Source organism: Struthio camelus, chromosome 20 (assembly GCF_040807025.1).
Source record: "Struthio camelus isolate bStrCam1 chromosome 20, bStrCam1.hap1, whole genome shotgun sequence".
Classification (NCBI taxonomy): domain Eukaryota; kingdom Metazoa; phylum Chordata; class Aves; order Struthioniformes; family Struthionidae; genus Struthio; species Struthio camelus.
The window spans coordinates 5,323,740-5,350,878 of record NC_090961.1 but is presented as its reverse complement, the minus strand read 5'-3'; the positions used below and the strand labels follow the sequence as shown (position 1 = coordinate 5,350,878).

The 27,139-nt window shown below is 41.0% G+C and overlaps 1 protein-coding gene across 13 annotated transcripts in view; it reads right to left on the bottom strand.

The window, feature by feature from the left end:
* TSC1 (TSC complex subunit 1) overlaps positions 1-24,178 on the bottom strand; it is a 31,473-nt gene extending 7,295 nt beyond the window's left edge. For 2 of the 13 annotated variants that reach the window (XM_068914995.1, XM_068914998.1), the window contains exons 1-17: positions 23,801-23,922; positions 16,221-16,283; positions 14,953-15,126; positions 13,965-14,068; positions 13,143-13,295; positions 10,866-11,010; positions 9,633-9,787; positions 9,239-9,312; positions 7,594-7,772; positions 7,075-7,184; positions 6,703-6,826; positions 6,191-6,303; positions 5,781-5,853; positions 4,382-4,480; positions 2,652-3,222; positions 1,874-1,917; positions 883-1,049 (exon numbers count right to left, since the gene is read on the bottom strand). In XM_068914995.1, coding sequence (XP_068771096.1) covers positions 883-1,049; positions 1,874-1,917; positions 2,652-3,222; positions 4,382-4,480; positions 5,781-5,853; positions 6,191-6,303; positions 6,703-6,826; positions 7,075-7,184; positions 7,594-7,772; positions 9,239-9,312; positions 9,633-9,787; positions 10,866-11,010; positions 13,143-13,295; positions 13,965-14,068; positions 14,953-15,058 — 2,217 coding nt within the window. In that variant the 5' untranslated portion in view covers positions 15,059-15,126; positions 16,221-16,283; positions 23,801-23,922. Of the gene's footprint in view, positions 1-882; positions 1,050-1,873; positions 1,918-2,651; positions 3,223-4,381; positions 4,481-5,780; positions 5,854-6,190; positions 6,307-6,702; positions 6,827-7,074; positions 7,185-7,593; positions 7,773-9,238; positions 9,313-9,632; positions 9,788-10,865; positions 11,011-13,142; positions 13,296-13,964; positions 14,069-14,952; positions 15,127-16,220; positions 16,284-22,949; positions 23,240-23,273; positions 23,293-23,800 lie in introns of those variants that run through there. The other 11 variants (XM_068915001.1, XM_068915003.1, XM_068914996.1 and 8 more) reach the window with 10 other exon arrangements.
* Between the last annotated feature and the right edge of the window lie 2,961 nt (positions 24,179-27,139).

Sequence of the window (27,139 nt, the reverse complement as noted above, 5' to 3'; positions counted from 1 at the left end):
CAGGAACACCAAATGAAGCATCAGACAAGACATCTGCTGTATCAATGAGAATATCTGTTCTAAGTTATTAGCTGTGTAAAGCACTAACATCAATTAATAGCACATAGGCTTAATATTTTTCCATATATAGAACATTCTACATTAAGAAAGTGCTCAAGGGTGTGGGGGGGGTGGTTTCGGGGAGTGAGGGGTTGTCTGAATAAGAGCTAACAGGCTGAAAACTTGGCATCTCACGCTTCCAAGTTGGACCTGGGCTTCACAGTTGAAGCTATAGTTTATTTTCCGAAAGCTATTTGGAAAGCTATTTTTGGTCCTTCAACTAAATTCTCAAAAGGTGAAATTTTATATAGAAATAACTATAGGTACGAAATGAAACATGCCTAAATCTGTAATGGGCCGTCCTTCGATACACTTATAACTTCAAATTTTAATCGTGGCAAATAACCCTGGGAAGGGAAAAACAAACAAAGAACAAACATACACGTGAGCTTTCCTTTTTTTTTTTTTTTTCCCCTCCTTTCTCCTCCTGCTATTACTCCTCACTTGAGAATTAAGTGAAAAGTGAACAATGCATCTTCAAATAACGTAACAAGGAGTCTAGATAGACATATTAAACAACCACTCCACTAACTGTGAAATCTTAATACTCTCAAAGGTAATTGCTGGCAGTGGTTAAGCATGTAGGCGTTTGCCAATTCAGTCACGTACAGTCAAGCACAGAGACTAGTTTTAATAATCATGGTGCACATAACTCATCCACAAACACTGACTTTAATAAAGGCTTCTTTAACTGAGTTAAAGAAAGATACTGGTCAAACCAATTAATACTTGTTCTAACACCAATGTGTTTTAAGTCACTGCTAGATTTATATCCTTGCTCACCATGGCAGCATTATGTTCCTCCAGTGCTGTTGCTTTAATCACTTTCCGCAAGAGTCGCCGGTTCCGAAGGGCATGTTGTTGTCTTTTGAAGCGTTCATACAATAACTGGTTGTGCAGCAAAAGCAATTGGTTACGCAGGGTGTGAATCTCATCTGAAGGGGGAGAACCTAGATGGGATTTAGAAGACAGAAGAGAGATTACTGAACTGTACTATCCCTGTTTCATGAACGGGAAATGTTTTCTAAAATAAATAGATTTCTTTGAAATGACAACTGTCAAATCTGTTTGTTCCATTTGACCTGCAACACAAACTTAGAAGTTTTAAGCATTTTTCCCCAGAGTAGCCAAAAAAAGAAAAAAAAAAAAAAAAAAAACACACCCTGTTTAGCCAGAAGTCTGCTGCAAAGACGTCGCAGACAAGACTACAGCCTCGACGGTCAAGTTTCTAATCCTATGTTTACTCCTCCTTATCATACAAACTCCACAAGTTAAAAAATGCTTTCAGCAGCCGCTGAAACCAAAGGTATTCCTTTCTCCTGAAGACATATATGGTTTCAACTGGCTTACTCCTTCTATCAAGGAAGGAAAAGCCAAGTTCACTACCACCATGGAAGCCTAGAAGCACAGAACTACGACAGGCATGTCAAGCAGCAAGAAAAATGACCATCAGTTTTAAGTATTTCAAAGCTGGAAGGTTTTCTTATAAGATCAGCATCTCTCTGAAGGCTAGCAGACCTTAAAATAGACAAGAGTAGAAGCCTCTAGAATCGCAGGGAATTCACTTTTCATTTTTCAAAGAAAAAAAGAAAAAAGAAAAAAAAGCTTACTGCACTGGAATACAGGTGCGTATTGGCCAAGCAGATAAAACCATGACATAATGGAGGACACCATCTTTCTGCAGCATTAGTAAAAAAGCGTGCAGGTAATTGTTTAAGCAAGTCTAGTAATGAGAGGAACAGATTGCCAAAACACATAAGAGAAACTTCCTCACCTCCAAAGTGAGTCCAGTCAGCAGATTTGCTTGGCAGAGACAATCTGAAAATGAAAATCCAGTATTAACCAGCATGTTTAAATAGGCAGACAGTCTGCATTCACTTAAAAATGGGATCCCCACCTCAAAAGAGCTTATAGTCAAGAAAAGAACAATTATGGTCAGTTGGTATGAAGGCAACAACAAAGAGTACCCTCTCAAGGAGGGAGTTGCAAGGGCAGATGGTGAAGGAGGGTGTGATTTCTTAGAAACCAGAGAGGAAAAAATTCTTTTGAGCATAGAAAACAGCATAAGGACAAAGCCAAGTAGAGGATAATCAGATTAAAAATAGGAAAGCAGCACAAGAACATAACCCTTAAGTCTGGTTTTCTAGTTCTTAGCTTTCTTTATCATAAAGAGAAGAGTGTCAATCTCTTCTTGGCCTCTACATTTCATTCTGCTTTTGAGAATCTAGTGCTGCAAATTTCTCCAACAGAGGCACCAAAACCATATTTGTAACACAGCTATCAGCCCTGCTTTTCATCCCAAGCTCAGCTAGCAAAGATAACAGCAGCCCTAGGGCCACAGACCCTTTTACATCAAGCAAACTAGTTACCATTCCAAAAACAAAAATTCACCACCCAGAATCCCTATGGTGGGTAACAGTAATCCTTCACAGGACATGGTTTCATTCTGGGGTTCCAAACACAGCTCCTTTTTCAGGCACAGCTATTAAAATAAAACCAACAGAAAAAGGAGTAACAAGGAAGTTTGCAAAATAGGATTTTCAGTCACCTACTTGTTCAGCTCCTTAGTGTGTGCATCTGCTCCTTGCTGTATCAGTCTATCCAGTACTTCCACTGGAGAAGTGGAGGACATGCAGTCTTCATCCTGGGTTCCCTTGGCTTTCTTTAGCAGCTCTTCCGTCTTCTTGCCAACAAAGAGGTAGGCAGTCTTTGGTAATGCAACCTCAAAAAGGTGCTCATACAGGGGAGGCTGCCCACTCCCAAACCCCACTCTTCTTTGGGCTGGTACTTTGCAAGGGCTGGGAGTGAGGATACTCGTCTCCCCAGAGGTTCCTTCCCTGTTACCAGCAGGGCTTTCACCAGAGCCTCCACAGGGCTTGTCTATGGGAGTAAATGTTTGTTTGGGTGTTTCCCGTGCGCTCTCAGGCCCAGGCTTGTCCAGAGAAGATGTTAAAGGCTCAGAGGTCAGACTGTGTCCCTGAACACTAGAGACTACTGAATGGGTCTTCTTTTGAGAGCCTGATAGACTTTCATTTGTGTGGTAAAACGGAGAGTCAAATCCTCCTCTAGGCACCATGTGTTCAGCATCAGTTGTGATCTCAGAGATCTCTTTAGATATTGCATCTGAGAAGGATGATGGGGAGGGAAAGCATAATTAGTTGGCAAGTGAGCTTAACATGTTTACTTCTGCACAACACACCTTCACCGTTTCCCTGCTGGACCCTAACCAATTCTTGTGGCAGCCTTAGGTGTCCATTTACCTCATATATGCTCAGACTTCTCAATATAACTGGGGAAACAAATCCTGTAAGGTGTCCTCAAGTAAAATTAGAAGCAGGCAACGCTTCAGAACTGAGAGGTGCAAGCTAATTCAAGGTTCTGTGACAGAACAGAGATTTTCTTAATTAGTACTCTTGTACTACTCGCACCTTTAAAAAAAAAAAAAATCTCACTTTGAAGGTAAGCTAAAATTACAGCAACCGAAATACCTTTTTCTAGAGGATTTGCTTTTTTTTAACTAGGACAGCACACACTTGAGTTCCAAAGACGACTAATAAGTTCACAAAGTATTCTGTTCAGATTATGCAAAACACCTGAATCTGGAAAGAGCAACATGCTATTTTAAGGGGTGGGGGGAACCCCACACCACTGACTTACTGTTTGAAACATGGAAAAAGCAAGTGAACCAACGTGCCCAATTTCTACAGACATAATTGGAATGACACCATGAAAAAAAAACAGAGTAAGAATTTAAGGAGAAATTGACAACTATCTTGTGGAAGATCTCAAAATAGGATTTATAAGAGTTTTGTAGAGGTTCCCTACACAGGGCTGAAGTTGCCTCATGATGAGTACAGACGCTGTTGAACTACCTAACGATCATAAATTCTTCACTCATCCTCCTCTGAACTTTTCTGTTTGTCTGCTCTTACAATAAATTCTGGCAGAAAAAGTCCTTTCTCATTCCAGTCAGCTGCTTCCTAATAAAACGGATTTGAGATTTTTAGTCAGGAGAACAAGTCTGAGTTGTGGGGACAAGTCTTTAGCATTTGGTAATTTTTCAAAGGAACAAGACAGGTTGCAACAAGAATTCTATATGGTAGGTCTAGAAACGACAAACTAATGATGCAGTTCACAGAGAAGGGATCTGAACGTATAGATAACCTAGAATGCACGGAGAACAATAGTGATATGACATAAGGCTAAATGATCTATTTATCTTGTATTTCAACATTACAAACGCTTCCTCAGCTAGGACGTATGTAAGGATGACGGAAATTACCTTCTTCTCTGTCCTTTTCAGCGCTATCTTCAAAAGACAAACCTCCTAAAAATTCTGGAAGATCACTTAAAGTTACTGAACTTTTACTACCAGGCGTGTCTGAAGAAAAAAAAAAAAGAAGTAGTTAGTTGTATAGACACTGTTTTGTCAAGCTTTGTCATAGCACAAAACAGAAGTCTCTTACTGCCATAAGGGCTTTAGAATAAGCTTGTCCCTCCTGTAGATTTCTCCTCAAAAGAGGAAGATATCCAACTCCTGTTCCATTTGGAAATCACTTCAGATTTTAGTCACTGGTTTGTCCAGGTCCACAAATTTGGTTTGGAAATCTTAAGATTTGTTACTGCAAAACAAGGAAGGGCAGCCTCCTCTACGAACAGGGATGTGCTGCCTGCAGCTGAACCCGTTAAAAACAAAACAAAAAAAAAAGTTGCAGCCTAAGTGCAGCATGACACCTATGCTTCCATATTGGCTTTAAACTCCCTCGTAGCTTCTGATCTGGCTACAAACGGACACTGCTTACCTGAAAAAAGGAAATTCAGTGAACTGATGTATTAGAGACTTCACCATAGGCGACTACTGATCAAGAGTCTGAAACAGCTACCAGGGAGATATACACTAAGGCACGTAGGATGGAAACCTTAGGGGCTCACAACTCAGTTACAGATTAGGAGCCCAGTGAAAAGCCTAGCCCATTCTTAACTTGTGAATCAGAAAGTTCAGATTCCAGTGTTGCTAGACAATTTCACCAAGGAAAACTAGCTTTAAATTCCAGTTTTATCTCCACCTGGAAGATGATTAAGAGCCACAGTACAGAAGTCTCAAATACAGTGCCAAAATCCCTTTCTACAGCTGTCACAGTTGTAGATGACAGAGAATGGAAAATGGAATCTAGATTTACCTATTAGAAGCTGTGTTCCTCAACCATCCACTGCTGATTTCAATATTCCACAGGACTGAAAAAAGCAGTTCTCAAGTACTCAAGTTCTCTCAATATTATTATAGACAGAAAACAAAGTTTTTCCCAAAAGCCTTTAAAAGGGAGCATCATATCTATCCTTACGTGAAGCCTTATGGTTTGCTCCAAATACGAGACATAAAACTTGAACAAGTACAACTTCATACACTCTTGTTGCTTCTAAAGAAAAATTCACCCTCAAAGCTTCAGCTTAAAAAAAAAAAAAAAAAAGAAAATCCTTTTTCATCCTTCAGTGTAGATCTGTATATTTACACGTGCATAAGAACACAAGAGGGCCAGTTAAAAAATTCCGCAAGCTATTTCTGAAGGTGAATAGCTAAAATGAAACCAAAAGCATCACAGGAGTTGGACCATCTATCAATAAAAACTAGTTTTTGTTTACAATAAGGTTACTGAAAACAGGGAGAGGAAAACAGAGTTTACCCAATGATTTCTCACTGTTTGTGACATTTTGCTGTCGGTACAGTAAAGGCCTCCCAGGATCTGGTTTGTCCTCCTGGAAGAAAAAAACCAGATTCTTTGCATTAGGTGTCTGATGGAAACAAACCTCTTGGACATTTTCAGAGGAAGTTCCTGCAGACAGATGTTTTAAGCCACAAAACAATATAACAGTGCCGAAGACTGAGTAACTGAAAATCTAAGTTGTCTAAACTATTACTTAGAAGACTGAGTAATTGAAACTCTAAGTTGTCTAAACTTAGAAGAAAATGTTTTTTTGCAATGCAACAAATATTAAGCTGGTTACTTTGTTTTTCTCTGGTCTGTGGTCATTGCATACACGGCAAGTCAGTGAAAAAATGAAATCAGATCCGTTTGGCAGAATTTTGCCATACCTTTTTAGGAGGTGTGGCAGCAGCTGAAGGGAGTGAAACATGCACAAAGTCATCTGAAATGCAGGCTGGTGGTGGAGATGTGGCCGGCGTTCCCAAAGGCGTCCCTTTCCCCCCTGCTGAAAAGGAGGTGTATAAGTTTTCTCAGTTAGGCTCCCTCTTCCTTATTTCAGCTGAATACTGTATGTGGAGAATTGTATGTTTAAACACTATCTCAACCATTTATGTCTTAAATCTCTTTCAGCTATTTATCAAGATAAAAGTACAAAGTTTCTAAAGGGCCAGTTTCAGACTTTGGCACTTAATTTACTATAATCTATTTTCTACCTCAGTGTTTGCGTTAGTATTGCACTGGGTGACCAGGCGCTCAGTTCACATAGATAATGACTTGAGCCTATCAGAAGGCAGAGTCTTGCACTCCCATTTAAGAAGCTGACAGCGAAACATACAGCCAGAAATTCTATGTTAAATTTAAAAAAAATCCCGAAGGCCTAATCCTGAAACGCAGCACATACCAGACGTGCTGAAAGCTTTGCTGTAAGGTTGTGATGCAGACTGGGATGACTCTGACGGAGTAATTCCAGGGGAGGTTGGTGGAGTGGTCATACCACAAACCGCAGAAGGGCTCCAGATGGTAACCTGCGTAAAAAGCAATGCACAGCAAGTACAAATCAGTGCAGCTCGGGTGAGGAACATCTGTACTGTGAAACGTCTGTATCCAGGTTCTGACACAGGGAACCAAACGAGTATTAAATTTGAAATGTACTTTAAATTCTGAAGGATTCACAGTACTTTTCAGAAAGATGCATTTTTGAGACTGTCATGAGAAGCTAAGAGCAAGCTGCAAACAGTCTTAAATGCTTGCTGCGCATTATCTTCCGCTTTACCTGCTGTGGCTCAGTAGACAGCCGCATTGACTGTGGGCTCAGAATCTGAGGTAGCTGCCCTGGCATTTGCGATAGTGTTAGCCGAGGAGTGGAATAAGGGGTAGAAGTCCCTGAAAGTTAAAAAGTGCTATATGTCAAATATGAATCAGTGATTCTCCTGACTAATTTTAAAGACTTATACAACGCAATTCAAACCTATTCAATGTACACACTCACAGCTAACAAGCAACAGACTTCTCTTCCAACCCAAGAAAATAGCTATTGAATATATTACATACTAAAGCTTCAGAACTGGGGGAGGAAAGAAGAGAGAGGCAGCTTTGCAACAGTAATAGAGAAAGACTTTGCCAACAATCTGTTTGCCTGCATGACCAGAATTTTTTTTTTTTTAAATCAAAGTTTATTTTCTGGTGTGTAAGAACTGGACTTTCAGTTAGATAAACTAACAAGACGCCTCACTGCTGTAGCGCCCATTTTCTTCCAGGCAATCAGTATTCATAGGTGTCAGGCAGGTCTTACCATAGCTGCTCTGTGTGTCAATGTAATGGCTGGCACTGGGGTCAGTTTGATGATGCTTCAAGCTTGTGCAGAGTTTCCGAGACACGGAGTAATAGCCATCTTCATACGATGCTTCTGCAGGGTCCAGGGAGATTTTGGCACATTCTATCACAACATCATGAGTTTCTAGTCTTTTCCACCTGCAGACAGTTTTTGGATCCAAAAGAGTAAGTTAGTCAATTATTGTTATAAACCAAGGTTCCTGGAGATATCAGGAATTGGCTTGTAGGATGGCTCTTTTGTTCCAGACAGCTTTGCACGCTCCCAGCCAAAACTGGAACAAGGCACCATACAGAAATCGCAACCAGATGACTTGTAAGAGGGGGTTTCTGACTTGGAGACAAACAGCTTTGACACAGAGATTCATAAAAGTTTGCCATGGAGCACTCTGGAAAGAAGGAACGGCATACGAAGACTTGGTTGATCCTGAGCTTCAACGGCTGTAGAAGTCAGCTCAACTAGACTCAGATGTTGGTTATCAAAATTTAGACAGGCCAGCAGTGAGGGATCTTACATTACTTAAGCAATCACCATCTGCAAATGCCAATTTCAGGTCCGTACTTTTTTTCCCCCCTCAAGTTTTGGGAATGCTCATTTCTTTCATTCTGAAAACCTTTTCTCACTCAATTTAGCCTCCAAATTAGATCTGTCCAATATTTGAGGGGATGGAAGTTCCCTGTAAAGAGGAGAAAGTCCAGAAGGCTGTCTATTAAAGGCTGACTCACTTTTGAATGTAAGATATTTTGTGCAAGATACCAACTCAGAAGGCATCAACTGAGAGTTTTGTGCCAATTGTACTCCTTAGTGGTGCTGCCCTCCTCCCATCCCCCTTCTCCCTGTCTGGAAGAAGCCTGCAAAACTGATCATTGTGACATTCAATAGGTTCCCATTTAGTAGTGTTTTCCTAGCGGCTCTGAAAAGCAGGGCAAGAGCACTACTGTGCAGGAACAAGAGTCAATTTCTCCTCTTCAGTGGCTGGGCCTGTGGAGACAAGAGAAAAGCAGCAAGTGGTGCTGCTGCAGGCAAATGAGCCTATTTCTAAAGAAAACTAATACAGCTGATAACGTTAAGACATACCTGTTAAAAGAATTGATCTGTTAACTGAACCAATATCTAGGTACCAAAACAAATACACTGAAGCCATTTTACACACTTAAATCCCACCAAGCACTTCAACAAACCAAAGAATAGAACATGACCCAAACCTCAAGCCAAAAGAGCACATCAACAGCAGTAGTTTCTCTGTACTTAACTATAAGCAATTTTTGTTTGAACTTTATGAGGATGCTTGATCATTATGTCAGAAAAATTAAAACAAAGTAAACTGTAAGGAGTAGACAGATTCTCTACCAGATAGAAAATTAATTTAGAGCCCCAGCATCTCTGTTAATGACCTATCACAACACTGTTTGCTTATTCATCCCAGCTGTAAGCCTGGATGAAGAAATTCTGTGTGTTTACCTGGTTACCTATGAATATGGATGGCAAAACAAAACAGGCACACACTGTTGCTGACAGACAAGTTTCTGCTGCAAGTCTTCTGAAATAACCCAGCTACAAGCTGCTCATTTATAGACTTCCCTAATAGCAGGGCGAACATATATACCTTCGTGGATCCAGTTCATGGTCCTTAGATCCAGTCACTAATTCTGGATGAATTCGCACATGTTCCATCATCGGCTGGATGAGCAAGAGCAAAAAAAGATGCGTTATCAATACAACATTTTCCGATTACAATAAACTGCACAAAGCTGAAGAGCAACCTATTGATCCCAGTTAGTCAGTTTTACGTTTAACACAAAACCAACAGATATCAACCCAGCTTCAAGAGATAATCTTGCTTCCAAATGAGATTTCTGTCCTCCAATAGCCTGTTTTGATTCTGTTTTACCGAGTAGCCCTCAGTTAAATCAATGCAGTGTATTAATTTGGCAGATAACTGCCTTGTTACAGCTATGAACTCCTTGCGTCACATGACATGGAGATAAGTAGCGCTTTACCTTGACGACCTCTTCAAAGGTCTCCAAGTTTTCCTTCATACTGTAGTGAGAGCGCAGAAAGGAGACAAAATTGCAAGGGTACATTCCATAAAGACGATGAAAGAGAGCATAAACACTGGCATGAAGATGGACAAGATAAATCTCTGCAACGTGACCTGGGAAAAACAGTTGGAATCTTTTTTATTGCATCAGAGAAAAGAAGAACACTTCCAAGAATGCAAGCAAACAGCTTTTAATTTTCAAATACTAAATGGAACAGCCTTCTGAAATATGAACAATTGATAACAAAGCTGTACGGCGCTCTGTGAGAAGAGGCAACACTTAGCAGCTCAGACCAAAACCAAAAATTACATGTGATCTGTTAATTCCAGCCAGTATCCTGTCACTCTTAGGATTAAACACAGAATTTTCTATTCAAATTCAAAGCTATAACCCATCAAGATATCTAGCCAGAGTCTGCAAGACTACACGATTAAAAAATAAAAAAAACCCAAAATTAAGTTGCTTCACTTTAAAGATAAAAACTAAAAGCTTACCTCCACCAAAGACACTCACAATAGACCTGACTATACTCTTATTAGCTGTCTTTCTGTCCTGTAGGTTTTAGTCTTATTTGCCAGTGGCAAACGGCCCTCCAAATAGCATCTTTCCACGCTTAACACATTTTTTCATATAACCGTAAGAGAGACAGAGAACTAATTCATCTAGGGTCAGATCTCAGACACCTTACAACAAGTTCAGCAAAACCAACTCATCAAAACCAATACGAGAACCGAAAAAAACCTCGTTTTACCAACACTTTCACAAGATAGTCAACCACATTAAAAGAAACTCTTACATGTTCCTTCTGCCCCCTCCCCATTCGTACCTGGGAATCTCAGGTACGAATACCTAATACCTGCCTCAGATGTTAGCAATTTTTTCTTCTCTATCCGTTCAGCTCAGTTTCACTTTCCCCCTGTCATCCGGATAGCATTTCTGTTCAGTGATACTTCTTCTAATGGCAGCAGCACCATATGAAAGAAGCTAAGTGACTTCTAAATTCTGAGTGAAGAATCACCAACCAACACTAGCTATCAGAGAACAGAATAGCTTGTGGGCTTAATACATCATTTCTCATGCTTCAATATTCTCACACCATTCAGTTTCACAGAAAAGAGTGCTCATCAACCGCGTAAGAGCCACAAGGACACTACCAAACCACAACTGCATACAACAGAATTGAAACCTCACCTGGATTCTGCAAGCACCAGGCTGAGAGACGGCCAAAGATACCAAAGAAATCATGAAGGTATTGTTTGCCAGACTGAGGAATCATTGGCAACATGGTTATTAGCACTAGGACACCTGTGGTGAGTACTACTACATCTGTGTCAGTCTGCAAGAAGGAAAAAAAGCCTGCATTAGTCAGTTAAAACAGCTGAATTTATTATTTCCAAGGATGAAGAGAACACTGCATTACCCTCATGGAAAACACTCTCTACTTCAAAACAGCCTTTCCTAAACTTAGCATACTTTAATGAACCAAGGTTATTGTCTCTCACACCCAGAATAAACTTAAGAAAAAGAATTGGGATTTTTGCTACTATTCTGTCATTCAGCTACTGCTTCCCTGTATAAAGACTTGACTTAGTTACAAAGGGAACATCACCATAAATCTACAATGGGGGGGGGGTATCACCAGTATGTGAAGCATCTTATATGCTGCTCTCCTTTCCCAGAGCTAAGAATACACTGCATTCAGAGCCTGAGAAACTGCAAGTCTGATCAAGATATTCAAGGATGTTGGCTAACTATCAGCACGAGGGTCAAAAACCTTCTTTTACATCTTCTTTAACATGAACTTCTAAATTACTGTAAACTTAACTTATTTTTGTGCAACTTGCAAACTAGTTACCTATCACAGTGTCACAATAACTTATCATGTTAATTCATTTATCCTGAAAAAAAAGCAATCTATATAATAATTTAAAGCTTTACTAAATTAAGGGCTAGCAGATCTCAACGTGAGAGACTTGAAACATGCACTAAAAAACCGCAGTACTGTCGAAATCCTGAGATCAGACGTAGACACTGCTGTACGATATGTTAGTGTAAACAGTGCCTGGTTGATGACTCCAACTGCTAAATATTTCATAAAGCACTCATTCAAACAATAGTCAGATCCCCACAACTTACACTGAGAGAAAGGGATGTGGTAGTAAAAATCTTTAGCTAGATGAAACAAACAGTAATAGAGAATTAGGCTTAAGATAGGACACAGAAGTGTTCATATCCTTGCCTGGGGTGCCCCTAATTGTTTCCCCAGCTTAATGAGCACTTTCCTCAGTAACTGCTGACAACCATGGGCTTCCTCTGCTTTGCCAGGAGAGGGGTGTAAAGAGCACAGGTAGTTTGTGGTCAGAAGCCACTGAGCTGGTCTTGGTATTTCCCAAGAGCCACTCAGGCTGCTGGGAAATACTCAATGTCATGGATTTTCCCTCCTCCGTGTAGTCTATCTCCTCCATTCTCCCTCAGTCAGGGCCTTTCAGAAGGCCCTGTTTTCAGAAACAGCACATGCTTCTGTCCATCCCTGTCCCCCTGAACACATTCCTAGCAGCTCCACATCTCTGTTCCACTCCTACCAACTTTCTGACATACTTCTCTCACACTTGGAACCACTGAAAAGGGTAACAGAATACTTGTCAGACAAGTCAAGAGTTCCTGTGACAGCATTAGTTTTAGGGTTTTTTTTGGCAGTTACGAATTCCTGGGTTTTTTGTTTTGTTTGGTTTTAAGAATACTGGCACATCACTAGGTCATGCATTTTAATGTGACTTGTGCAACTGATATTAATTCTTTACTATGATATTAAATGATATGACTGACAATGCACACTCTATGTCTCAAAACGCTTTCCACACTTTAATCATTGTTTTAATACCCACACCGTACAGCACAGTAATGGATAAAATTGCAAATGGGAAAACCAAAGCATGGGGAGATGGCCACCTACTCGTACTCTAGCGAGTCTGCAGCAAAGAAGGGAAAGTATGCAAATTGCAAGGAATCTCGTCACAGAATAATCCATTGTAGGGTCCACGTATACTAAAACAGAGTATGTTACCTTATACACACAAATTTCAGAATGCACAAATGGCATGTTACTGTCTTTCTCATCAAGTTCAAATTCAAGATAACTATCCAACTTCACCAAGGGCCCTCAGTCTTTGACTTGTTTTTGAAGAAGTTTTAGCAAATTTCCCTAACTCAAAGTTATAGTGACAGAGGTCTTCAGACAGAAGACTGTCAGTAATCACAGAATCAACACAGAGCATCTAGCAGATATAACTCCAGCCTGTCTCAATAGAAAGGGAGCGCATTCTCAGTATTTTAATCAACATTTTCTCTCTTCTTTTCCCACAATTTAACGAAATGACACCAGAACAGAACACAAATTCCTTGGGCTGCAAGTATATATATTTACCTCACGTGCACAATTGTTTTATAGGCAGCACTGACAGTTCTTACCTTGAGACATTTAAGTAATGAAAGCAGGAGAGGTGCTTGAGAAAGCTTATGTTTCCAAGACGGCTGTCGTCTTATCACATGCCCCAGCAGAGAGAGCGTGGGTAAACGGGTAGCAGGTTTGCCCATATATTCATTAATTTTGTCCAGTAGGTGCTGATACAGAATTTTGAAGAGAGCAGTAGAAGGAAAGATTTTGTATTTAACTGGTATATGTCCTTTTTCATCGGCCTCTATATTCAGCAGTTTGCTATTGTCATTTATGGAAATTACGGGTATTTTACAATCATACAAGATCCAGAACAAAGAAAACCCAACAATAAATTTAAGTCGTCTGGTGGTGAAATACAAACTGTTCAGTCCAGAATCAGCCACTGCACTTCAACGCATTTATTAAATAAATAAATAAATAAAACAAAACAGAAGTAAAACAATTTCTAGTGCCGCTCTCTCAATCTACTTAAAAATGCTTACATGCTCTCACAATTCCCAAGTTCGTTCTGGCTAGATCAAACAGCAGTAACATTACAAGTAGACAACACTGAACATCCGAGTGACCCCCTCCCCCTCGCCCTCGCCCCCACAAAGTTTCATTTCAGAAGTTCTTTACTTAACTCAGCCAGTTTAAAGAACACACAAAACAAAGCCCTTTGTTGCAGGTTTTTTTTCTTAAAAATACTCTTACTACAGAGATAATACGTCTCTACAACAATGTAATTCTATGAGATTAGAAAAGCAGACTTCTAACTGATGCTATTTAAAGCCTTCTTTAATGCCAGCCTAACATCTGCCAATCTACCATACCTAATATCAAGATTGTTTTACCTTATCATGAGGCTCTTGCAGCGTGGACAGTATATGCAGTGCCTGCTGAGAACTGGTTTCCAAATAATAGTCTACCAGGTTGTTCACAAGCATAGGTCCACGGTCTATTAGTTTGTTTAGAGCAAGAAAAAAGAAAAAAAAAGTTCTCAATACACTGAAAACTAATTCCTCATTATAGGAATGCTGCACAACATTATAACAAGTATAATATATAATATGAACTAGTGCTTAAGCAAATGAGCTTCAAGAAAATGAGACCTTTAAGAAAAAGAGACCTCTCAACTACATTCTCCAGACTCTAACTACTCAAGCAATTGTATTCAGCTCAGTGGGAAAGTAATTTTTTTTTTTTTAAATGACTAACAATTACTGTGGCACTGTCTAACCTTAAACACCTAGAGGTGTCTGAATTCCATGAGTATTTTACCAAATACAGGCATAGAGTTCAGGAGCAACTTGACTCTCTCTCCCTTCAACAGATAAAGGACAACTAGCTCAGACCTAAGCAGAGTAACGCTGCTCTCACCCTCTGAAGGTCTCAGTACCTCAGTAGCAGAAAACATTGTTTCAAGAAAGTTTGGATCTGATCTTTTGTTTGAGGGTTGGTGGATGTTTTTGTAAAGAACAAAATACCACCAGTTTCCCATGAAGTGGATGAAACCACGTTCTTTTTAGATACACTTGACAAAGTAAATTTCATCAGCTCATAACCTGAGGTTATGCCACAGGAAAATCCAGTCATTTTATAACAGCATTTTAACAGTTATATAACAGACCTTCCAAGAGGTGTGCTATTAAGTAAAACAGACTGAAGAGAAGCCTCAATCCTTAAAGCAATTTCAATCCCAAATGTCAAGAGTTTATTTCAAGTCACATTTGCTAAAGAGTACATTTCATTGAAAAAGAGTTCTTCTATTGAAAGAGTTATTCTGTCTTTATTGGAGTAAAAGCAAAATCCTTCCCGCAAGTCTGTAATAAGAATACATACCACAAATGAGATTATCTTTGAAGGCAGCTGTTATATCTTCCAGGACACCCAGAAGTGAAGAATCCAGCATTGAGAGGAGCTCACCAACATTTGCTTGCTGTGCCATGATGCAGGTACTAACATGAATGTGGAGGTTAAAATTTCAGAAAGTTCCTCATTGGTGCCTCTACCAGACTAGAAGAGAAGAGAGAACAGATGAATGAGTTTTCCTTTCCATCTTAAATCTCTCATCACTTCCCTATTTCCTTTCTGCACTATTACCCATTTAACAGTTTTATACTGAAAGGATTGCTGAAATTTATACACCTGCAATAAAAGGAGGATGAGAAGAGTTTCCAAAGAAGCCAGTAGGTCACAAGCATGTTCTTTCGTCTCTTTTTTTTTTTTTTTTTTTTTAATATCTCAATCTGTTCTATGGAAAATCTTGGCTACATACATATATTGTGACTATCAGGACATTTCGGTACCACATTTTTTTGATTTGCTCTCCAGGTAAGAATAAAGTCTTGAATAAAATACAAACAGCTCCCTAGAATTGCTCTATTCTAGCTTTCTTACAGCTATTCCTCCTCAAGCAACCTTCCAAGCATTCTGCATAGTGGTCTACACTCTGGAAATAATCTGCCAGCTCAAGACCCTTTTTCACTCCTGTGGGTAGATGAGCAATAAGGAATTCACTGCCCGCTGCTTTGCATTATTGCATACTATTGGATTTGTGCTTAAATACTCACAATTGGGCCAAGCTGCAGCTGTTAGGAAACTCAAGAGTTACTACAGCTGCTGTTGCTTGGCCACCCGGTGCATACTAAAATCATAAGCTTACCAGCACAATATGCCATGTGTTCACGATTTGTGAATTATATATTAAAAACCCCACAGTGTAAAAACTGTACAGACTACTAAAAACAACAATGTGAAGATAACTACTCTAGTCAGCTTCACAGTACTACGCAGGACTAAATTTAAACCATTTCAGGCTTTTAAGATGGCTTCCTCCCATGTAGCAGCAAGGGAAAGATTCAGGTATCACCCCTAGCTACCACAAAATGAATCAAGTTTTGCTCCATCAGTAAGCAACTTAGGCTGAACCTTTCCCAGGGGCAGAAAGGATTTGGCTTCATATCACATTTAATCTTACTAGCAAGGGTTTCTTCTTTTCTCTTACTTCCAGCAAGCATACATTTTTCGTTTCCTTTACGGAAGGTAGGATTTACATGGAACAAGTTTGCACGCAAGGGATCTTTTTACTGCAGTTGTGTATACAGCACCTGTTCTGTGGATGAGTTGAGCTTCTGTCTCCAATGCTATCAACCACACACCTTTCATGATCACTAAATTAAAAGAAAAGTATTAAGAGATTAACAAAAGCTACCATTTATTTCTTCCTTATCAAACCTTGCATATTCAGAACAGTGTTAAGTCCTTCACTAAGAAGAGCAGAGTTAGGTACCTCCCGCATGAGGAAAGTCAGCCCGTAGTCTGAACTACACCTTAAGTGTTGCACGGCTGTCCTTTCTAGAAACGTTGATAGGTTCAGCTGCACAAGGGCCTCAACTAGACACCTTTTACAAGAATGTAGTTTTGTACTGTAAACCTTCAAAAGCTGATAAAGCGTTTTATTTATAGTAGGTAAACATCTTAAACAAGAGAAGTTTTCCTCTTATCCTACTGAATTCTGAGCCTAGTATAATTATGCTAAAAGGAAAATCCAGACAGGGTAAGGATACTTGAATTCATTTACCATTTCAAATGAGCAGAAAATGAAAACTACAAATAATGCCTTTCCTACGAGGTTACAATTCAGTTTTAGGTGTTGAAAGCGTTAATAGAACTAAGGGATCATTCTGAATACTTTTTAGTTGACAATCTCTGGAGAGAAAACAGCAGTAAACTCCACGTTTACCTGCCTTACATGCATCTTGAAACAGCTACCAAAAAAAAAAAAAAAGTCCTCAGACTCTATTCAACACAGCATTACACATTAGCTGAGGGCATTAATGTTCTATTTTACATGGTAACGCTGCAATTACTTATATACGTATTACTTCCTTGAAAACTTATGTTCAAAATTGTTACTAGACAGGAGGAGTTAACCTGCCTACCAGTAAACTTTGTCATAAGCAACATATCATTTCAGTAGTCACAGAACTGCCCAAGGTCACTTTTATTAGGGCCACACCAGTCTATCAGTTTACTTAATTTGGCACTCATTGCAAATTCAAAGGTGATAACATGGCTCCACACTCGCATTAGGCATTTCTTTAGCAACAAACTTTCTTAAAATATTCCAGTAATCACAGCTCCAGAATACAGCTGAGGGGCGTATGTTTTACTCTCCCTTTTAGCAAAAGCAAAAGCCAAAACAAAATTTCAAAACAACCCCAAAACACACAACTGCGTTTGCAATGATCATAGCTGAACAATCGGAATAAAATTTTAGTTCATCTACAAGCAGCTAGCAGAGACTGCTAATTGAAGTGTTTCAGATATAAATGCCATTTCTTTTCACATCCCATGTTGGCAAGACGCTAAAAACTGCGGACATAAGAACTGACTGGTACTGCGTGAGCAAGACTTTGAATTAAAGAGATAAAAGGGAAACTTGGAGGGCAGTGAAGATGGATGCTTTTTCCTCAAATGCAGAACAGATCTTCGCCTGCTTCCCAAGAGAATGAATTGGGTTGGGTTGTTGGGTTTTCGGTTTTTGTTTTGTTTTGTTTTTTTTTGACTCCATACTGTATAGACTTCCAAACTTTAAATTCCAATTCTTCCTCAAAGAGCTTACAGTTTAGAAGGCACACAGTATTCAGAGTGACACCACCCTTTCAGAAAGTTTAAAAGCCATTCCTTTATACATCCCTTTCACTTCATTACTCGTTTTCGGGAGTCAAATGTTCTCTTAGTCTCTACTAACCACTGTTACAATAATTTAGTAAATTACAGTTACATTGAGATACCCAGTATTCAAGCAGTCACTGAACACAGCAGCAGAACTATATGGGGAAAAAGCTAGTTTCCTACAAATAATCTACTCCTTTATTTCTGAGAACACTCCTTTTGAGATTGTGAAGGGTTTGTTAAAATAGGTGTCTCTGAACTTCCATCAAGATATGGTCTCAGCCATGGTTAAGCAATAGACTTACCAGCTTCCTAAGGAACAGGAATTAGTTGTTTAAAGTCTTGTTAACAAAAGCAATGCATGACCACACCCCCAAACCAGCTGCAAGCAAAACCTGTTTTGAGAATTAAAGCAGCATAAACACTAGTCACTGCTTTTTTACCCCATCAAGACCTTGTCAACTCTATTTAATTCAACTCTACTGCCAAAGCAACAAGAACCTACTACAGAGACTGTTCTCCCCCTTTTTTTGGCTTTACTAATACTATTAATGTTTGGAGTAGATCTTTGTGACACCAGTAAGAGCCTCAACAGCAGGTTTCACTAATTCTGATGTTGCCAGAGGAAAAAACTATGGCATGGTGAAATCAAGAAACACGCCTATGCAGACACAGCAGATGTGTTGTTGAACCTGGTTACCAGAGCTCACTTGCAGGAGGATGGGAAAAGCACTAGTTTAAGCGTTCAGTAGATAAGAGGATTTCAAACTTTATACTGTCAAACTGATGGCACTCACAAACACTGCAGCCTGACAAAACCAAGGTTGATAATGCAAGTTTAGTTCAAACACCTACACATGTAGGTAACTAATAGTTTCTCAATCTCCCTAAATTAATTAAAACAGATGGCTGAAGTGACCTTATGCCAATGAATCCAGGATAGTTTAAATGAACTTGTCAATTAGTTGATTGTACACTATTTTAAGTAAAGTAGAGCAATCTCTACTCCAAAAACTGGTATTCAAAATATCTATAGAAGCATTCCAACACAAGTCTAAAAACAGGACTGTATTATACATAGTTACTTCCCTAGGTGGACAGTTTATCTGCTGAAGTTATATAAACACCAGTACATGTTTTCACCACACTATAAACAAACAGTCAAGTTTTTAAAAGCAAATCACGTAATTTTCCTCAGTGCAGGCTCTATTTGTCAGGAGCAGATCTGAAGCGCTAGGACTGAGATCCTCTAATCAAATTGGGTCCAGGATGCCCAGCACAAACGAACAAACTGGGAAATTCCACTAATACTGCTGCATCGTGCCACAAGTTTGCTCTAAGGAAAGACGGGAAAACAACTAGCTTACAGGCAAAAGGCATTTAACGTCAATGAGAAAACAATGAATTCTGGTAGATGAAGCGCATTTCCCAGAAGTAATGGTAACTAGGTGATTTATTACCAGTCCCACCAGTAATTTGTGATGCGATCTTCAAATCTGACAGATAAGGAACTTGGGACAGGCCAGGCTAAGGAATTCCTACTACTTTATAAAACAGTGAGATCATCCATTGAACGCCATAGCATTTTGTATCTGGGATTCATATAACATCTGCAGTGAACAGAATCTCCCTTAAATCCTTACATTATCATACCACAGCCATGCCTTTCTTCCCAAATACACGGTATGCATGATGGATCTCTTTAATGCTTTCATCCCTACTTCTTGTGCTCACTCGCCTATCAGAAGGATTTCAACATCCATAGAGCCGCGCTTGGAACTGACAGGATTGAATCAAAATCAGCAACTTTTCAATAACGTTTGAGTCACTGATTCTTCGCTAGCATTTTTGTTTAGTCCAAGTCACTAGACGGTGAAGGGTAAAAATTCTGTTTATGTACCTTTTACGATACAAAATTGTTAGCCTCTCTGGAAGATGCAAACATCACTAGCAAACTGCTTATTCTTATACTCAAGAGTTCTCACAAACTTTGATAGAAGTATTAATTTGAATTAATACAACTGGAAAGCCAGCTCACAGGAGAGGAAGAAGAAGCCAGTAAGCCAAGAAGCGATTTGTTTTAAAAAGCTTTTCAGTAACTAAGTTAACCACAACAAAACATAGTTAAGCTACAAACTCAAACCAAAGAGGAAGACCACATAAATATTGATTAGAAAGGTTAAACAGAGAAAAAGATAGCAGAGTCTCTCAAAAGATTATGACTTCTGTAAGTATTTTTGTCAAGAGAAGATGTTCTTCTGTTCAGTGTATTTTTATCTCAAGCCAAATGAAAAAGCAGCTGGTAGTGCCAGTTATGCTTCACTGTGGGGCGGGGAGGAAGGGGACACACTCAACATACACACGCTCTCCTTCCATAACGCTCTTACCATTTACTATAATAACATGGAAATCCAGATGCCAGAAGTGCTTTTTCGGAAAGGGGGGGTTGGAGGTGGGAGAGCGTCAACATCAGTATTTCGTCCCACTTCCCAACCTTAACTTAAATTTGCGTTGGGCCAGCAAATTGTTATTCCTCCTCACCAACAGAAAAGGGGGATTTCAACAACATAAAACCACTACTGACATCCTGGAAACTTCACAGTAAGCAATTAGACCCAGGAACGAAGTGAGGTCAAACCTCAAGACTTGTACTTTTCCATCCGATTTCTACTGCTGGTATAGTAAGGACCACAGGTATTGCTTTGCCAAAAGCCATGAATGAGGACAGAAATAGTTTATATTGATCATTATCTTAAATGCAAAGCAAAACACACAGATCGATGAGAAAGGAACTTCTCTCACTCAGAACTTTGAAAGGCTCTGTAGTCCCGAAAGGGTAAGCCTCATGCTTTCTCATCTGACATACAGCATTCCAAGCCTATTTCACATTTCCTAACAATGCCCAGTTTTATACTTTCTTCACAAGTAAACTCAACACTACCATAATAGAAGTGACAGTACCTACAAAAATAAGCAATGGATGAAAAGTGACAGCAGGGAGAAAAAGCATTGGTGGCAGTAGGACACGAAGCAGCTGATCACATCCTTTTCCACCCCCCAGACATAACAAGCCTACATACTTGTCACCTCAGTTCAAAAGGATCATTATAACTGGAACAATACAATTAAAAAACAAAGAACTCAGTTTCTTTTATAATGCAGGTGTCTGCTTTTTGAATGAACTGGCTTCTTCTAGCAGTCCATATTTTTCTGCTCTTTTTAAAATCTGATACAAGATCCCATTCCTAAACTCTATCATTATCTTATGAGCTAAAGACTCTTGTTTGTTAGCATATTGACTTTCACCTACTTCGTTGCAGGTGCTTAACTGAAGCAGGAAGACCGCACAAAAAACAAAAAAGTCACATTCAGCAATTTTTAAAATGCATTTGAAACTGCTGTGCCAAGACACTATGCTAATTACTATCAAGTTTCTGACAGAGGGTAAAATTTTAAGAAGCAACGCATATCAGAAAAGGGAAAAAAGAGCTTGATTATGGTAGGGCTGACAGTAAACCTTTTGGCAGAAGCCATGCTAACAAGCCACTTGCTAATCTGAAAGGGAATTATTTCAGTTCTTTATACACAACTAAATACATTAATAATGAATAAATAAATAAGAATAAACATTCTATTTTTCTATGCCTATTTAATTAAAGGGCACACGAGGAAAAGAAGTTCGACTAAGGAAACTTTTTAAAACTATGAACAGATAAACACAGAGCTCAAGATTTCACAATAACACAAGCAGTAAGACTCCTAAATCTCTGGATCAGTTTTTTTCCACCAACAGAATTCTTTAAACATGTTCACAGAGTTAGGCAGCAGTTCAGTAAATCTTGAAACCATCGCAAACTAACTAGCATACTCAGCCTAGGCATTTTAACTACTCAAAGAATTAAAGCAGGCATTAAGCAGAACACAGAACCATACTAAATGCTGTCAAACTTTTTAATCAAAAACAAAAGTGAATAATATCCAGGAAAGTGACAGCAGTGTACTGATTCAAGAATTTTGCTCTATATCTTAATGTGGTACCAGAAGAAATTCTTATGCTATCAGAGCAAATATTATGATTACTGTGCCCTCCTCATGTTTATTAAACTATATGACAATATAGCAGCTGCATACTAGATCAAGATCCTAAACTATAATATTATTTCAAAAAATATAAACCTGGTTATGACATGCCATAAAATCTGGTACCCTTCCCCCGTCTCTCCAGAAGTGCACCAATAAAAATGCTTTGATTATTTGATTTGCTTACTTACTACTGGACATATCTTTTCCAAAGACGCATGTGTGTGTTATAGGCTATTCAGTTCTTACAGGTACTGACAGTGGTAATCATGTCATCAGCTTGTATCATAGTTAACAAGAAGGTGTTTGATAGCTGTAAGAACGTCGAGGCACCCCAGCATTCCAACTCTGAATTTGGCCAGCATTCATCTACCAACTAGAAATAGTTACTAAAGCCAAATGTTTGTTCAAAACACATGCAGCTGGACAGTATATCTCATACGGAAATCCTTTAATAATGCTGTTATTGGTTAGTCATCATAAAAATTAACTCTCAAGTGATTAAGAATCAAGTACCTGACACTGAAAAACAGCCAAAGATAAAATCATTTTAATTAAAGTTTATCATGTGACACATTAGACGTTCTGACTACATTTTCATCCGAGTAAGTCAATGTCACTCGGAATGAAGGCAATTTAATCAAGGGTTGACTAGGCAGTTAAAATCCTTTGCTCAGAAAACTTTTTTTTTAAACCTGTGATTTATTGTCTAACATGGCTAAGCTGTGTTTGATAAGCACTCAGAGCAACTTATTCCTGCATAGCAAAGTAAAACCAGGTACAGACAGAGGTACGTAGTCGCTGTGCTTACACATATTATTCAAACTGCCTGAGTTTCAAAGATTCAGTATCCAGTTCTCTGTTGTTCATACATGTAAACTGTAGAAGTTTTTCCTCATCTAATAGTATCACTTTAGCAGTGCTTTGATTATGATGAACTTGTAACTATGTTGCCCCAGAAGTCAGCAGTAATAACTACAGAATCAGATCAGATAAAGAATCAAAACCTCCTGCATTGGCATCTACTGGAATATTCTCTGAACCTAGTTTAAAAAACAAAACAAAACAGTTCTACGCACAAAACTTCATCCTCGTTTGCGCGTCCATTTCTGTGGGTTCTGAACCATGAGTTCCTTTAAGGCATGTGTTTCTTTAACACGTTGCTCTTCAAAAAGTTCATAAAAAACACGGAGAGCACTGACTCTCTCTTTACTGATAAAACAGTAAAAGAGACTACGTTCATCGCAAACAAAGAAAGAGCCAAAGCCGTTCTCTACTGTCTGACTTAGTCTTCTAAGTTCTTTGCGATGACAGGAAGCAAAACGAAAACCATCATCCCTACCAGTATTACACTGACTTCACACACCACCTGTCAGCAAGAAAATAAGAGAAGCCTTCCTCACCAGAGGGAAAGACTTTAAACAACTGCTTTAACGTCTCATCCCAGATGAGGGAGTCCCCCCAGGAAAAGACGGAGCCAGGAGAAATCTGGAAATTGCTGTTCAGTGCTTGAAAGGGGGGGGGGTAACAAAACCTCTAAGATCAGTATAGAAAATACAGGAAAATTAAAAAAAAAAAAACAACTAAGTGAGAGGGACGTGGGCAGGGGGGCAGTGCCCGGAGGACCCCCCCCGGGCAGGCACACGGGGCGGGGGGTGACTGATGACCAAGACCAAGCTTGGCCGGGAGAGAGGGGAAGGGGGCGAGGGCCGCGGTGGACGTTACTCCCCCCATGCTTCCTCCCCACTCCCCCCAACCCTCCTCCTCCTCCTTCCCGGCCCCTTCCCTTTCTCCTGCCGCCTCCTCCCCCTAATCCTTTCTCTGTGCCTCCCCCCTCTTTCTTTTCTCTGCCTCCTTCTCCCCACACCCCCCTCTCTGTCCCCTCTCTCGCCCCCGCTGGAGGAAGGAGGAGAAGGTCCAGCGCACTCACCTCTCCCTCTCCTCCCCTCAGCTGTTTACCACTCAGGGCTCCTCTAGCCCACAGGGCGCCGCCATCTTGGCCCTACCTCCCCCTCCCCCCATTCGCCACTCGCCGCTCCCCTCGAATCCCTCCGCCGGAGAAAGTAGTCCCAACCCCCCGCCCCACCCCCGCTCACGCCCCACTCCCGACGCCGCGCACGTTCCCTCACCGCCCCGCTCGGGCTCTTCCCTCTCAAGAGCCTGATCTCCCCGCTGAGGAAGGGGGGGGGGAAGGTGGGGCGGGGGCTGCGGCCGCGCTGGCCCGGCCTCCCGCGGCGGGCGGAGGTATCTCCGCGCGGGAGCGATGCGGCCCGCGGCGAGGTCGCGTGATTCTGGGGGCGGTGCCGGCAGGAGCCCCCGGCGGCGTCACGTGGCGGGGGCGGGGCGGGGGCGGGGCGGGCCGGCGGGCCGGTAAACAAGGCCCCGCGGCGGCCGGTGGCTGCGGTGCCCGGGCCCCGGCCTTGGCCTAGGGGCGTCCCGTCCCGTCCCGTCCCGTCCCGTCCCGTCCCGTCCCGTCCCGTCCCGTCCCGTCCCGTCCCGTCCCGTCCCGTCCCCGGGCCGGGATAAGCACGGCCTCGCTGAGAAGCGAAAAATCGCCTTTGGCCCGGCCCGGTGCCCGGTAGATGTACCGGGTGCCCCACGCGTGACCGCGGGCTCGGCCGGGCCCGGCTGCCCGCTCCTGGCGCTGCTGTGGGCTGCCTGCGCCCGGGAGCCCCGTTTCCCTCTAAAAGCGTATTGTTCTCGACTTCACGAGTGTGCAGGAAGGAATAAAAAGCGCCCCGAGTGTGCGTGTGCCTGAGACAGCCGCGGGGCGGCTGCAGGAACGGGCTGAGAGGAACCCTGCAAGGGTTCAACACTGGATCTGCTTTTTACTTCATGAATATGCAAAGCTCTCTTCATTCTTTCTATTTATACTAATCTATATATACAGGGAAGGATCCCTGAATGCTTCCTGAGTTCACATGCAAACCACGGACAAGGATCAGTCTTTTCTGTTTTTTACTGAAATGCAGCAACCATGTGACAGTTCATCCTTTTTTTTTTTTTTTGATGAAGTTTATTTTTTGCCTATGTAAAACACACGACTTTAGGGAAGAAGAATGGAAAATATCTCAGGGAAGGCTCTCCAGCCTGCAGTTTTCTATGCCGCACAACCGTTTCTCAGCTCAACGCTTCAATCTGCAGATCGGTGGGGTCCCAGCGTTTCTCATTCCCCAAGTAGGGGGAGTTCCGCGGCGATGCGCTGGCTGTTGTTTGCAAACCGCTGATCTAAGTCTTTAATCCATACTGAATTGTCCTCAGATGCCAGTGGGAATACGGACATCAGATTTGCAGCGTAGAAACTAGGTATGAAAAAATAAAAGCAGATTAGAGCCCCTATTGGAGAAGTATCCGTTGTTTTTTAACTTCCGCAGCGTGAGTCGTCCGTTTCACGGCTCCCATCCCTGCAGGCCTGAGACAGCCTCCTTGGGGTTGTACCTGCAACAGGTCATCCTGCTTCTGGATGAAAGAGAGTTGCTTGGTGTGAGCATGTTTTCAATGTAGTCCTGCTTGCTGCATTACAATTAATATTTATTACAGTCTGGACTGAGTGATGGTATTTTTTCCCTGCTGTGCAGAAGACATGTTTAGTGGAAATTAGGATGAGCTTCAGAGAAGAACTGGAAGCAATTAGTTGTGTTATTTGACTGTGATATAATTAACATAACATTAACATTGATAAAGGAAAACATGGATGCTACAGGAGGGGGTGGCTGCTAGATTTGAAAGGAAAGAAGGCTGAATTAGAATGGTCATGGTATGTTATAATTAATCTGTTCATTCTCACTGAGTTACACATTTAACAATTCATTTAGTGTAGCCGTCAGGATGCACTAGAGCATATGACATGCATGAAGACCTCACAGCAATGCACAAAATTAAATTGTTCTCAGTTGCAAGCAGAACTACCCCTTCATCCATTATGGCCCTTGTGGGTCAGGGCCGGCACAAGCCTATGTGAGCCCAGATATGCCCTCCATGGCTCTCTTCTTTCTCTGTTGACCCTGGAAACAAGAAGAGCCAACAGGGAAAAATAGTAACAGTAAGAAGAGTATAAAATAAGAATGACAACATGGGATCAGCTCAAAGGTCCTTCTAGCCCAATAGCCTGTCTCCGAGACCTTGGGTTTTTTTCTTCAGCTTGCATAAATCACCTTTTGCTAGAGATTCCAGTGGAGAGGTGAGGTGATAAGTTTAACAGGAGCCATAAACAGAAACCTAGGGAAGGGTAAGAACATAACAAGCCATTGTGATGGCTTCCCTGACTCTGCTCCCATTCTGCAGCTATTTACCCCCTCAGGAACTCTTGAAATAAAATAAAGGGAGAAAAGGTGAAATGGGAGCTGAGCCGAACAGGCAGGGCAGGAAGTGTCCATCCTGGGCTGATGAAAATCAGCCACGTGGAGATGAGGATAGAAGGTAAGATAGCCCCAATTTTCCTCACAATGGGGATCCTTTGTGCAGCTAGAAGTCTTGGTGGTTCAAGAGTGACTGTGGCACTAGGTGAGCAGAGCAGCTTTGCTCTCTTTCAGGCAGGCTAACCTGACAAGAACAACCTGCAAAGACGCTGGAAGGAAGACGACTCTGGCTTGTATGTCATCAGCAAGGATGATGATCTTTCCTTTCTCCTCCTGTTTATCTCTGATGTTTACACTGCAACATCTATCCTCGATGTAAAGCTAGACCTATCTTACCATGAATATGCACACCATGTATATGGCTTATATAGTGTGTGCTGCACTGAGTACAGTAGTGTCCCCGTCTCCTTTGGGGCATCCTGTTTTAGTGAAAATAATAACAGTTATGAAAGAGCATATCTGTGGCCATTATCTTAATGATCAGTGTGTATGCAATTTATCTGTGCTTTTAGAGATGATGGCTACCTGGGAGAGCAGATCAACTGATATAGATGTATTATTTGTAGTTTACCCATAGTCTACTGAAACTAGGAGATGCAGTCGTCTTCCTTCTCCAAAGGACTGTGTCCTGTGCTCTTTGGAGCACCTCTGAAATAAGCTAGCCGGTGAGGTTTTACCGAGCCTGTTATTAGATTTTTTTGCACAGCTAGTTTTTGTAGGCCTTTTATGTGCCTGACTTGCTTTTTCCCATCCCTAGTCCAACAGCCAGATACTGCAGCCATCTCCACTTGATGGCAATGGGAAGTCTGTGCTCATGGGGGCTGGCAGAAGCCAGCTCCAATGGTTCATGAAATAACATCTCAGTCCTTTCAGCAGCTTGTCATTTTCCTGTTTTGTTTAATTCCTCTAAC